This window comes from Heterodontus francisci, chromosome 22, assembly GCF_036365525.1.
Source record: "Heterodontus francisci isolate sHetFra1 chromosome 22, sHetFra1.hap1, whole genome shotgun sequence".
NCBI classification, from domain to species: Eukaryota; Metazoa; Chordata; class Chondrichthyes; order Heterodontiformes; family Heterodontidae; genus Heterodontus; species Heterodontus francisci.
In genome coordinates, this window is record NC_090392.1 from 37,289,307 (window position 1) to 37,304,199 (window position 14,893).

The following is a 14,893-nucleotide window of genomic DNA, read 5'->3' on the forward strand; positions in this document are numbered from 1 at the left end:
GTGCCAAATGACTTTGACAGTCTGCTTGGAGAACCATCCAACAGGATCCACCATCTTTTACCGCAGGACCTTGAGGACATTCCCTGCAGACCACTGCCTAATGGACTTGTGGTCAAAGATGTTTCTCTGCATAAACTTTTCCACGAGGGACAGGTGGTATGGCACGGTCCAGCTGGATGGAGCGTTCGGCAGTAATGTGACCAGACCCATCCTTCGCAACACCGGGGACAGATAGAACCTCAGCATGTAGTGACACTTGGTGTTTACGTACTGGGGCTCTACGCACAGCTTGATGCAGCCGCACACAAAGGTGGCCATCAGGATGAGGGTGACATTGGGTATCTTTTTACACCCTTTATCCAGAGGTTTGAATATCATGTCTCTGCAGACCTGGTCCATTTTCGACCACGAGATAAAGCGGAAGATGGAACGGGTGGCCGCCATGGCACAGGAGTGGGGTATGGGCCAGACCTGCTTCACATACTGTGACAACGAGAGCGCCTCGCATCTGATGACCAGGTTCTTACCGGCAATAGAGTGGAAATGCTGCTCTCACATGCCCAGTTTCAGTTTTACCATGGCTACTCGCTCCTTCCAGTTTTTGGTGCATGCCCTGGCCCCTCCGAATCATATCCCCGGCACCTTCAGATAGTCTGACCTGACGGTGAAGGGAACAAAGGATCAGTCAGCCCAGTTCACAAAGAACATGGCCTCGCTTTTGCCGTGATTTACTTTGGCTCCCGATGCCAGATTGAACTGGTCACAGATGTTCATCAGCCTGTGAACGGGCAGCAGATCCGAGCAGAAGACAGCGACGTCATCCATGTACGTGGAGGCTTTGACCTGAATGCCTCCGCTGCCTGGAATTGTCACCTTGCTAATGTCCGTATCCTTCCTAATGGACTCAGCAAAGGGTTCAGTACAGCAAACAAACAAGACAGGGGAGAGAGGACAGCCCTGTCTGACTCCAGATTGATTGGAAAACTTTCCGATTCCCACCCGTTGACTGAGACTGCGCTACTGATGTTTATGTTTAGTTTAGTTTAGAGATACAGCACTGAAACAGGCCCTTCGGCCCACCGATTCTGTGCCGACCATCAACCACCCATTTTTACTAATCCTACACTAATTCCATATTCCTACCACATCCCCACCTGTTCCTATATTTCCCTACCACCTACCTATACTAGGGGCAATTTATAATGGCCAATTTACCTACCAACCTGCAAGTCTTTTGGCTTGTGGGAGGAAACCGGAGCACCCGGAGAAAACGTAGAGCAGTTTGATCCAATTGCGGATTCTCTCCCCAAACCCCATTTTGGAAAGCACGTCCATCATGTAGGTGTGCGATATCCTGTCAAAAACCTTCTCCTGGTCCGGGTTGATGAGGCAGGTGTCCACCCTCCTGTCCCGCACATAGACGATCGTATCCCTGAGTAGCGCGAGGCTATCAGGGATCTTCCTGCTGGGTACAATACAGGTCTGATCAGGGTGAATCGCCAACTCCAGACTAACACCTCATCATTACTGTAGATTATTTCAGTTCTCAGACCGTGGGATATTCTCAAGGACAAGTTCCAGTTCCCCATATATTCCAGAGTGCCTGTCCTAGCCTTGGTATCCAGGGAAGGTATTGGTAATACACTCATAAATCTGCCCTGGGAGTGTTTGATGGGACAGTGTACAGTGGGGTTGGCCCGTGGGCCAGAATCTAGCCCGCCAAAGGTTTCAGTCCTTTCAGCCAATCCTGTGTAATTGACAGCAGGCTGCCCGTGGCTTGGCGTTGATTGACAGCAGGATCTCTGGGATTGGCCAATTACTATTGGAGGAGGAGCAGGATTGGCTTTGATTGATGGCTCTCCTATTAAAGTACGTCAGGCGAGGGGGCAGGTGGGACCTGTGTCTCATGGATCTCTTTCCAGACCTGTTTTGCATAGGCACATTCCAGAAGGAGATGGATGATGGTCTCTTCCCCACTGCAGCCGCCTCGAGGGCGAGTCTCCGGGTGTGCAGGAAGGATCTTCCTTCTCACCACCAGCCAAGCTATGTCTTGGTGATTGTTGGAAAGTTCTGGCAATGAGGCATTCTGCCAAATGACTTTGACGGATGGTGGATGCCTGTCTGTGATTGGTCACTGTCTGTGACTGACAGCGGGCTTCCCGGGCAGGGTGAGCACTGATTGGCGGTTTGTGGCGCAGGCGCGCTGGGACCGGCCGCCCCTGCTGTTTATGTGTGGATCAGGGAGTGAGCGAGTGAATGGCAATGGCTGCTCTCATTGTTACCGAGTGGGTCATTCTCCAAGCAGTCAACAGGTTAAAGCAATCACCAAGCAACTCTCAGAAAATAAATACCGAGAGAGAGAGAGTTATTGATCAAATGAAACATTGATCTCTGATCTATCATAAAGAATCCATCCATCATTCAAGGAGCTGGAGTTTATCAGTACTGTGTCCAAGTAAGTTCACTCAGGTAATATGCCAGAAGTACAATTCACACCAGTATCAGGAGGGAGAGGCTGAGGGGAGAGCAGGAAGTGGGCCATCACTCAACCCGAGGCACGGGCCAAGAGGAGGAGGAGAAACAGAGAAGGATGGAGAGAGGAAGTGGGGAGCGAGAGAGAGAGGCTGAGGGGAGAGCAGGAAGCAGGCCAGCACACAGCCAGAGGCATGGGGTGGAGTGGGGGGCGGGGGGCAAGAGAGATGGAGAGGTGGGGGACAGAAAGAGACTGAGAGGAAGGTGAGAGAGAGATGCGGGAGAGGCGAGGGAGAGGCAGAGGCGAGGGTGAGAGAGGCAGAGGGGTAAACAGGAAGTGGGCCAGTGCACAGCCAGAGCAGCACTGAGGGATTACAGACAGAGAGTCGGGCAGCCCTTTAAACTACCACCGGCCCAGGGAGAAGAGAGAGACAGAGTGGTCGGGGGGGGCGCGTGGAGAGATAGACACAGAGAGGGGAGGGAGTCAGACAGGGAGAGGGAAGAAGAGACTGGGGAGAGATACAGAAATGGGAGGGAGGGAGGGAGGGGGGGGGGGAGAGAGGGGAGTGAGACAGATAGCCACAGAGAGGGGGAGAGAGAGATAGACCCAGAGAGGGAAGAGAGACAGACAGGGAGAGGGAAGAAGAGACTGGGGAGAGATACAGAAATGGGAGGGGGGGGGGGGGAGAGAGGGGAGTGAGACAGATAGCCACAGAGAGGGAAGGGGGGGAGATAGACACAAAGAGGGAGAGGGAAGAGAGATAGACAAAGAGAAAGGGAGACAGATAGAAGGGGGGAGCGAGAGGGGAGAGAAAGATAGACACAGAGAGGAGGCAGGAGAGCGATAGATAGAGGGGGAGAGATATAGACAGAGAGAGAGAGGGGAGAGAGATAGACAAAGAGTGAAGGGCAGATAGCTACAGGAAGGGGAGAGAGATTGAGAGAGAGAGAGGGGAGATAAAGAGAGGGAGAAACAGGTCAAGATAATACCTGACAGATGGAATCTATCCAAAATACTCTGCTTCGCTACATCAATTGTGTGGACAAAAACAATGCCAGGTATCCCACTAAATCAGTGTTCAGCATATTGGGGAGAAAGTAAGTTAATAGATTAGTCTTCTCATTTAAAGCTTCTTCAAATAAATGCACATTTTAATTTTTTTTGATTAATAGTAAAATACATTTCTAATGCCTTTATTTTTCCAAAATTGTCTCATCAGCCCCCTATGTAGGATAAAAATTGTCATGTGGTCCCTCACACGAAAAAAGTGGACACCTCTGGCATAGAGGGTGCTAACCCTCTAACTCATGCTGTATCTAACTGGAGAATGCTTCAAGCAGACACTCAGTGCTCAAAATGTCCCATTCCTCATCACTGACATCCATCACCCTGATGATAAAAACACTTAACCCAAAGTTAAGACAAGCCCATCAGTTTCTCCCTTGGACACAGATCCAGAAGGACAGTGCGTGTCCTGAACATTTTTTCACATTCTGCTTGATATTTCATCCCTGGGTCTGAGTCTTTGGTATTGATTTGAATTTGATGTCATCTAGTTACTGACTCACTGGTGGAAACAGTTTTTCCTCATTTACCTGATGAAATTTTGAACCTCAGAACTCCAATGACCCTTTGTTTGATGAAAAGAACCCCAGTTTCTCTCATCTCTCATGATAATGAAAGACTCTCTTCCCTGGTATCATCTCAGTGAATCTCTTGTGCATCCTCTCCATGGCCTTGACATTCTTCCTGGTGTAAAATCCCAAAACTTGACTCAAAACATCCAATTCATAGTCTAATTGCAGCCTAACCAATCATCTGTACAGGTTTACATGACCTCTGTCCTTTTGTACTCAACACCCTGAATTATAAAACCTCGGATCCCATGTGTTTTTTAGCCACTTTATCAAATTGTCCTCCCACTTTTAAAGGTTTGGATCTCTGAACCCCTTGTTGGTTTAGAGATATTAACATGGCCAAAATACATTGGTATTAAATGTCTGATATATGTATTATGGGATAGAAAAGGTTAGTCTGAGTTTAGGAGTAGTGAGAAAATTATTGAAGAAAAGTAACTGCTGGGAACCAGGGAATGTGTCCTTGTAAATCACAGATTAGAGAAGTTCCAGCTGTCTTTTCCTCACTTCCTGCTAAAACCCAGCAGAGAAAACAAAGAGTCAGGTATCAGAGCTGGATCACTACGGGGTATAAAAGTGAGGGGATACTGATGTAAGGGGGCAGTCAGGACTATAGACAGTGGAGATCCAGCTCATAGTGCCTGAGGTTCCATCCAGCAGGCTGACCTCGTGTAAGTGGCTGTGGACACGCAGGACTTGTATGTTTACTCTGCTTGATGGATCAATATAAGATATGGTAAAGGACAGATAATCTGCTCAGTTTATATTTCTTGGTAAAGAATTAAAGTTGCTAAGACTGGACTCAAACTTGTGAATTAATAAGACAACGTGTTGGCTAGAATTTCCTTACAATTTCCCTGTGTTAAATTTAATCTGGCATCTACTTGCCCCATTTTGTAATCTGTGTATTCACTGAGTCAGGTACATTCCTGTTCACAGTTCCCCACACTCCCTATTTTAAAGTCATCTGGAGATTTTGATCTTGTGTCCCATATACCCAAGCCCAGATCATTTTTCTATATTGAGAAGAGCAATGCTCCCAACACTGACCCTGGGGAACACCACTGTTTCCATCTCTCCAGTCTGAAGAACATCCATTAACCACTACTCTCTTTTCTGCCCTTTACCCAACTTCCTATCCACGCTGCCCAACTCCCTTTAATACCTTGAGATTTAATTTTATCAACAAGCCTCCTGTCCGGCACCTTATCAAACACCTTTTGACAATCCATCTACACAACATCCACTGCATTTCCTTTCTCACTACACTGTATTATTCTGTCAAATAATCCCTGCTGTCTGTCCTGAATGAATCCATTTCACTAACAAATGTTGAAATATTTGCTCCACACCCACAGGGTTTCAGCTGTTTAAAACCACAACAGAAAGGGCCAGTTTGCTGCTGGAGTTTGAGACAAATCAGCTTTCAAAATGATACAGTTGCAGCCAATGAGGGAAATCCGGGTTTAGCCCCGCCTACTCGGTGGCGCAGGCCCCGCCCCTCGCGCACTCTGGTTGGAGGACCATCAGCCCGTTCATCTATTGGTCCGGCGCTCATTCCAATCTCCGGAGCAGTCGGAGTGTCTGTAAATGAAGGGGAAATAACTCAATATTTTTGGGAGGTTGGTTTGTGTGAACAAATATCTCCCTGATTTTACTGAGTCTCTTTTCCGTGTCTCAGCTCCTGTAAATACTGGGTGTAAAGGGAGCGGACTCTCAGGAGGCTCCACACCGCTGGCTGCTCGTGTGTAAGTGATCTCCTATTAGATTAATGTGCTTCTGCTGTGTGTGTGTTTAATGAAGTGCCTGAAAGCCTCACTGTAACACTCTCACATTTCCCAGCTGTAGTGGAATGTCCGTGTTGTCTGCTTCCTCTCCAATATCACCCTGATCAAACTCAATGAACAATCCCATCTCCAAAGGGAAACGTCTCCTTAAAGTTGACAGTGTCGGCAGTTCTGCAGCTCATTTCACACTGAGTGTGTCAGAATGAAAAGTTTTAACAACAGCTGATGTTTCACAAAGGAAGACCTCACCAGACCAAAGGACACTGGTGGAGTTTAATGGGCTGTTTGTGTCATTGGGCTACAGAAGGCTATTTTTAACAGAAGGAAAACTAGTTACAGCGAACAGACAATTTAACAGATTGTCCATGGTCCACTCTAACCCCCACTCTCTCTCTCACTGTTTATGGGCACTGCTGCAGTAATTGCTCCTCTGACCTTTCCTTTTTTGACCCTTTTACACTTCAAATCGCGGCCCTACACAATCTCCCTCCACCTACATCCTCACTGTACTGGAATCCACACCAGTCTCCCCAAATTCCACCTCATCTCATGTCTTAAATGGCATTGTAAGATTTCTTTGTGTTGGGGTGGGGTGGGGGGGGAAGGGACGTAGACTAGTCTTGGACCCACAAGGTACAGACTCTGGTATTCTTAAATCAAGATATAGCATAGTAAGGATTTGCAAAACAATAATTAAAAATTGCAATAGTTCAACAGCAGAGTGCACAGTGTCCTCGGTTCTTGCTTCCTGAGCTGCTGTAGCGCAGTCTTCTCTCTTTAATGTTATAGGTTTTTTTTCCAAAAATATACTTTATTCATAAAATTTGTAAAAAAAACACATTACATAACCATTCAAATTGAACATTACAGAAAGCGCAATAGAGATCAGATTCCTTTGATACAGAACATGAGGGGCCTCACATCACTTGCCATTCTATTTTTTATACAATTTATATTTACATTACATAGCAAAAACATTTTTTGCTACATGCAGCCCGAGAGGTTTTACACAGTTTCCAGCCCCTCGGTGCACTATGGCAGGAGGGCCTTACCCAGTGGCCTTTCCCCATTGAGCCTTTGTGGCGGCTGCCCCAAACTTTCATGAGTCCCTCAGCACATTGTCCTGGATCTTGGAATGTGCCAGCCTGCAACACTCGGTCGTGGACAGCTGTTTACACTGGAAGTCCAGCAAGTTTCGGGCAGACCAAAGAGTATCTTTCACTGAGTTGATGGTCCTCCAGCAGCAGTTGATGTTTATCTCGGTGTTTGTCCCTGGAAACAGTCCACCGAGCACTGAGTCCTGCATTATGGAGCTGCTCGGGATGAATCTCGACAAAAAACAATGCATCTCTCTCCAGACCTGCTTTGCAAAGACACATTCCAGAAGGAGGTGGACGACAGTCTCTTCCCCACCGCAGCCGCCTTGAGGGCAGCGTGCGGAGGTGGTGAGACTCCGGGCGTGCTGGAAGGATCTGATGGGGAGGACCCTTCTCACCACCAGCCAAGCTACGTCTTGGTGCTTGTTTGAAAGTTCTGGCGATGAGGCATTCTGCAAAATGAATTTGACAGTCTGCTCAGCAAACTATCCTTTACTTACTTTTCCATCCCCATGAGGCCTGTAAGTCCATCAGTTATTGTTACTCTGAGTCTCTCTTAATTGAAATGGAGAGGAACAGTCATCAGATATCGTTCCTTATCTCAAAACCAGTTCTGCCTTTATCCTACAGCAGACAGTGTCTTTCACCATCTTTCCAGTATAGCATACGAATATACATTTCACATAACAACATGATTCCAGACACAAGGTGCACACTTAATCCTAAAATAATGCATTGATACACATACAAAGTCTAACTGTTCCCTGGCATTCCCTAAACGTGTTCTACTTTTAAAAAATATAGAGTCATAGAGTTATACAGCACAGAAACATAGCACCTCATGTGAACTGCAGCAGGCCATATCCTGCACAGTTTCATTCAAGCAGTACAGCAACAATAGATTAAACATGGCAGTTATTAACCCCTTAGTTCCTACAGTCCCCATGGTGAGGGTGAAATGCGATGGCATTGATCCCTTATACATTACTTCTTAAGGAGGGCATACCCTTTCATGGTCTCCTGTCTAATTCTCATTTTCTTTATCATTCTCCTTATTTGTCTTAAGGTACATATTAAATTCAAAATTATCACCAACTGAGCAATCACGAAGATATGGGAAATAATCCTGATCCGAGGAGGTATTTCAATGCTTAACCCTATGTCCCACCAGTAGCTGTCAAACTCTATGTCAGGGATTTCCTTCCTAATTTCCTCATTTTGTTGTTGCAGGACAAAAAAGTGTTTGTTGGATGTATTAATTCTTTGCAATAACTCAGTCAGATGTTCAGGTAAAGGGGGAATGTCATAACCAAATCTACTAACATATTGATGCAACTGCTCCTTGAGGCCATCTTTTGCAGTGATATTTATTTGTTGATGATTCCTTATATGGAATAGAACCTTGTTTCCTATCTGAGCAGTTAAAGAAAGCCTAAAGCAAAACTCTTCCTTATCTAATTGACACTGTGTATACTCTGTGCAGGTAGTAACAACACAGTATCTTCCATTACCTTGGTAGGCAGAGTGAACAGGGATCTCCTCTCCCCTCACTATTTCCATTGTCCAGTTGAGGGGGTCTTTGTTCCAGGAATCCACAAGCTTGAGCAGAGTTTTCTATTATATCATAAGGACAAACAGAGGCATCCTCTGACTGGAGACTCTCAGTCAAGTCTGGGGCAACCCAGATGGTTCCATTGACTAGGGAGATATACTTAGGCTGATTTTGGTACTTAACAATGTGAATCCTCATTATAATCTGCTCCTTAACAACTGTTGCTGTAATTCCAGATTCCCAAGACCAATTCTTTATTCTTTGCCAAAGTGCTGTTAATTCGAAGTTATTGGCCTGTTGTATGTACTTTTGTTTCAAGTAACTGATCATACATGGACTTTAAAAAATTCTCCAGATCCCTTTTTAACTGTATCCATCTTGTGGATAGTTCTTGTTAAGTATTAATTTTTTCTAACCCTTCAATTGTCCCTCTGAACTTTAATTTTATTCCCTCTGCCCATTAGCTGTCTTTAATTCTATTCTAATTGTTTTAAAGTCAGTGTCTCTGTGCAGCATGTGTCAATGCCTTGAGAATTCCAAATGTTCTCATACTCCACTGGCCATTTAACCATTTCCTGTCAAGTAGCTGAGCATGTGTGAGACCCGTTCTTCAGTGCATTTCACCATGCATTTCCACGTTAGTTACTTCACATATAACACATCACATTTGCACACTTACAGCAGTATCTCAATATCATGTCACACATTCGTGACACTCTGGTAATCTTATCAAAAGATTAGAAGGGAGTGGGGGTTGTGTCTGTCTCAAGATCATTGCTCATCTTCCCCTACATGGACCCATTGCCTTGGGCAGTGGCCAGAATATCAAATTCAGTTCCTTTAAAAAAAATCATAGGCAGGGACACAAATCTCCAAGAGAAAGCTATCAATTACAATTCTTAACTCCACTCTCCTAACTCTTACTAAAAAGTTCTGGACTTCTTGGAAATTATGCACATTAATTTAACATTTTGAATTCTGATTCTGCCAATGTCTGTTCCCAAAATTCCTTTGTTAGTTCTCACATCAGCCAGACTTTAATTACAATTCCCATTAATTACAATTCCATTTCGGAGCCCTGGAGAACTTTACAGTCCACTATCCATAATATCTTTAAAACAGGATCAAACAGAGCCTTGATCATTATCTCACTGCAGCGCCAGTCCCCGCCTACACAACCCCTTGCTCAGCAACAGTTTACCGGCAGGCACACATGTAATTGTGCCAGGCATTACTATATTTTTTTGAAAATTAACATTTTATTTGTCTCTAGCAACTCATATCAATTTGTTTTATCAATTCCAATTTTAGAAATGATTTTCCCCGGACATGGTGGTTTTAACTGCTGCTTTTACATCAGACAAAAGTGCTTGCATATGTTTAGAGGTGAGAGATGACCTTCGCATGTCTTGTTCTCAAGCACTCTGTCTTGAAAGATTTTGGAAACTGCTGGATTTCTGCCTGTTTTAGCTATACCATCATTATCTGTTTTAAAAAAACACAAAGAATCCATTTGACTCTGGTTGGGAGCCTAATGGTCAATCCGAAAACATGACCCCAAGCTTCCGGTCGCTTGCCATTTCAACACACCCCACTGCACTCATGCCCACATCTCTGCCCTGGGCCTGCTGCAGTGTTCCAGTGAACATCAACACAAGCTCGAGGATCAGCACCTCATTTACCAATTAGGCACACTACAGCCAACCGGACTGAATATTGAGTTCAATCATTTCAGAGCGTGACTGGCCCTTTTTTGTTTTTATTTTATTTCATCGTTTTCTTTTACTATGTGCCTGCCTACTTTTTTTTTCATGTTTGTGTTTTGGGCCAGGGCTGTTCATTGTTCTGTCATGAACACCCTCTCTGCACTAATGCTTTGTCTTTCACCACACCATCAGCACACTCTCTTTGCCTATGCCCCATGACTTCCTTGTCAATTAATCTTTCTGGCCCTCTGTCCTATCACACACCTTCCCTTTTGTTTTCTTTTTCCCCCAATCCTGCTTTATGTGCTTAAAACCTATTGCATTTCTAACCTTTGCCAGTTCTGATGACAGGTCACAGACCTGAAATGTTAACTCTGCTTCTCTCTCCACAGATGCTGCCAGACCTGCTGATTATTTCCAGCACTTTCTGTTTTTATTTCAGATTTCCAGCATCCACAGTATTTTGGTTTTATTTTCGAGGTTGTGTTGAACCAGTAAAAGCCACTAGTTCGGGCTCAGCTGGAGTATTACATCCAGTTCTGGGTGCCACACTTTAGGAAGGATGTGAAGGCATTAGAGAGGGTGCAGAAAAGATTCACAATTATGGTTCCAGGGATTAGGAACGTCAGCTACGAAGATAGATTGAAGAGGTTGGGACTATTTTCCTTGGAAAAGAGAAGGCTGAGAGGTGATATAATAGAGGTATTCAAAATCAAGAGGGGTCTGGACAGAGTAGATAAGCGAAACTGTTCCCACTTGTGACCCCTGGAGTAATCCTCCGGTCTTTTGGGGTCAAAGTTTAAGGAGGCTGGCTCCGTGTCCCTTTAAACACTGAATGGAGATGGGGATCCCACCTCAAAGAGCTGCCGGCCAATCAGAGGGCCAGCAGCTCAGCAGTATTGGCAGCGCCACCAGGAGCGAAGACAGTAGATTCCGACTTCGCACTATTTAATTGGAGGAAATTTCTGTTCATCTAGTACTGGATATGGTGTGTGACTTGGAGGGAAAGTTGGAGATGATGGTGTTCACATACACCTGCTAACCTGGGCCTTCTAGATTGTGGAAGTTGAGGGTTTGGGAGGTTCTGTTAACATTCTGGTGGAATTGTTGATATATAAAATCCCTCTCCTTCACTCCTTGGCTCTCCCACCACACCCCGCAATGCCCCCCCCCCAACCCCCACCCTTCTCTCTTTCCTCTCATAGAGGACAGAGTCTTCTGTAGGTCCAGACTGGGTGGCAGGTTCCCTTCTCTGAAGGACATTAATGAATCAGTTAGGGTTGTATGTTAATCCAGCAGCTTTCATGGTCATTTTTTCCCAGTGCTGGCTCCACAAATTACCAGATTCATTCAGCTCCATTTCAAACCTGCCTTTGTGTTTTTGTGGGTTTTCTCACACTGAATTTCAATAAATCAATCTCATAGGGTATTAGAAGGGGACAACTTGCAACCAAGAAACAAGCCAAGCATTAGATCAGAATCTGAAGGAGTCGCCCAATTTATCATAACCTGAATATCGTAGGACTTTGAACAAGAAAAAAAATCACTGTTCACAGTGGGAAGAAACCATACACGTGTTCTGTGTGTGGACAATGTTTCAGCCAATCATCTGGACTGTCGAAACACAAGCACAGTCACACTGCAGAAAAACCATGTAAATATATGGACTTTGGAAAGGGATTTAATTATCCAGTGAGGTGGAAACTCATCCACAGAATCACAAAGTGGAGAGGCTGTTCACCTGCTTCATGTGTGGGAAGGGATTCACTAAATCACTGAACTTCTGGCTCACCAGTGTCTTCACACTGGGGAGAGACTGTTCACATGCTTTGAATGTGGGAAGGATTTACTACTTCATCTCACCTGCTGACACAACAGCAGGTTCACAATGACAAGAGACTTTTGAAATGTCCCGACTGTGGAAATTGCTATAAAAGTTCCCAGGAACTGATGTCCCATCAACGTGTTCAAACTGACGAGAGACCATTCAGGTGCTCTCACTGCGGGATTGGGTTCGGGTGAGCGTCTGAACTCACTGTACACCAGCGCACTCACATTGGGGAGAATCCATTCACCTGCACCGTGTGTGGAAAGGGATTCACTAATTTATCCAACCTGCTGAGACATCAGTGAGTTCACAAGTAACTGCAGTGCTGGATTCTTGATGTGGGAAGGGTTACCAGAGTTCATAGTGTTATAATTGTTCTTCTCCCTCTGGATGTGTTATCTGTGTGTATGAGACAGATGTGATTATACAAGGGACACAAATGTGATTATAGGAAAAGACACAAATGTGATCAAACAAGGGGCACTGCTTTCTGAAACTGCTGTATAAATTAATCTCCTGTAACTGAAAAATTTCAAGAGACTTCTGTTCGTTTAAGTCTCTTCCCTGCATGATGTTTGTAACAAAAACTTTCTGACTTCAGCTTACTCCAGACTCCTGGTGCGTTTGTCCCACAACAACTTGGCATAGTCGGCAGGATCCCGGCTGAAGGACAGTCCCCATGGACAGCGGACACCAGAGGGCGAGTACATTTTGTTTCATACCACCCCGCGTTTAGTTAGGTCCGAGTGACTGCTGGGGTCTCCTCAGAACCTCAGGGATCATGAGCTCTGGCACAGAGTCGGAGTCACAGAAGGAGCAAAGAAGGGGTGAGAAAACAACGTTGTATTTAGTCAGAACACACAGGTGTTCCTGGGGTAAACGGAGGTGGGTGCCATTCCTTGGGTAAATGCGTAAGGACCTCCGGGCATACAGTGGGGTGAAGGATGTCCAAATAGGTTCAGACAGACTTGACCGAGAGAATCTAGTCATGACGGAAAGGGACAGCGAGTGGAGACCCAAGGGGCCCATCACTGAATATCTGCTAGGAAAATATGAAAAGGTAAGGAAAAAGATGTGAAAAGATGTTTGGGACACTGAGTGGATCCCAGACTAGCAAAAAGATTGGTGGGGGAAACAAATAAATGATAAAACAGAACAGAGAATTGTAGCTCTGTGTCATGAGTAAATTGAGTAAATCGACAATAGGGCTCGGAAAAGACAAGCAGGAGTTGGAGGAAAAAATAACGAAGGTCAAGAAAACAGCTGTTTTACCATTTTAGGGAACAGACTTAGACAGGAATCAGAGAAGGGTTAGGAGGAATTAAGTTGGAAGCACCACAGTAAATTAAAATGCTGTTGGAAAAGATAAAAAAGGAAGAAAACTTGTCTGTGCATAAGTTTCTGTTGTGTATTACATTAGTGTCCTGTGATTCCTTGTCTGTCTGTGTTAGCTCTGTCTATCTCACTGAACTAAAGGCTTACTTACCCTCAGTGGTCTGGTTCTGCATGATGTTTTTAAGTTTTGATAGCTGTATAAAATGAATGAGAAGCTGCTAAAGCATCTGTGTGTACAAGACAGATGTGATTATACAAGGGACACAAATGTGATTATAGGAAAAGACACAAATGTGATCAAACAAGGGGCACTGCTTTCTGAAACTGCTGTATAAATTAATCTGCTGTAACTGAAAAATTTCAAGAGACTTCTGTTTGTTTAAGTCTCTTCCCTACATGATGCTTGTAATAAAAACTTTCTGACTTCAGCTTACTCCAGACTCCTAGTGCGTTTGTCCCACAACAACTTGGCATAGTCGGCAGGCGGTGGCGACTGCTGGGACTGCAGCCCAGCATCGTGAGGAAGGTGTCAGGGAATCCCAGATCACAGGTAAGTTTTTGTTGCCTCGCCAGGGGTGAACGGTCGGGCCCCAAGAGGCAAGGGTGGTCGATTGGGGAGATGTGGGCGTGTTGGGTGCTGTTGGGTCAGTGGGGGCAGCCCTCCGACGGGCATAGGGTGCCTGATCATGAGGGCCCCCCCCCCCCCCCAGGACGTCAGAGAGCCACCTGTTTTTAACAGGTGGCCACTTAAGGGCCTTGATTGGCCCAGGGCGGGCAGGCCATTTTTAGCCGCTGCTGCCCTGTGTAAAGTAGCGGCGGGAGCAGGTCGGGAAGGGTGTCCCGAGCCTCCTGCTCCATTTTACACCCCCACCCCATCCCCTGCCACCTTCCCACTCTTTGGGGGGGAATGTAAAATTCTGGCCATTGTTTTGGTTCAGTTGGGGTGTGGAGTATGTTTAAAAGCAGTTGGAGATCAACCTGCCAAGAGAGAAATACGCAGTTTACCTCCTTCCTCCTATCTCTGTGAAACCCTGCATATCAAGTGTGATATCTAAAACCCCTGATGCCGCATTTCTCCTGGAAGGCCTGGCAGATTAACTCACAACGCCACCTGAAAAGAACTGCTCCAGAAAAGATCCCAGTAACCAGTCAACATCTACCCGGATGCCAGACTTTATGTCATTTTGGGTCACAACATATCTCACCTGTTTTCTTCAAGAATTAACAAGTATTTGGCCAAAGTATTCTTTTTTGCCTTTTTTTTTTACAGGAGCTCTGCAGAGAAAATCTTTATTTTTCAGTTAACCGGTGTGTGTTTGTGTGTGTGTGTGAGAGAGAGAGGCCAAGGTAAAAGGGAACTTTCTTATTTCAATCTGTTGTTATGATTGAGGCAGGAGGAGTGCTCTGTTAATTCAGTCCCACTTCTCCACAAGTCACAACATATCAATAAATTTTCCCACTTACCGAAACAGTCAGTC

At 45.3% G+C, this 14,893-nt stretch overlaps 1 protein-coding gene across 1 annotated transcript in view; it reads left to right on the forward strand.

Moving 5' to 3' along the window:
- LOC137381534 (zinc finger protein 721-like) overlaps positions 1-14,893 on the forward strand; it is a 45,383-nt gene that overhangs the window by 12,817 nt on the left and 17,673 nt on the right. Inside the window, exons 9-12 of the mRNA XM_068054235.1 lie at positions 366-529; positions 751-919; positions 1,938-2,073; positions 13,845-13,965. Coding sequence (XP_067910336.1) covers positions 366-529; positions 751-919; positions 1,938-2,073; positions 13,845-13,965 — 590 coding nt within the window. The remainder of the gene's footprint in view (positions 1-365; positions 530-750; positions 920-1,937; positions 2,074-13,844; positions 13,966-14,893) is intronic.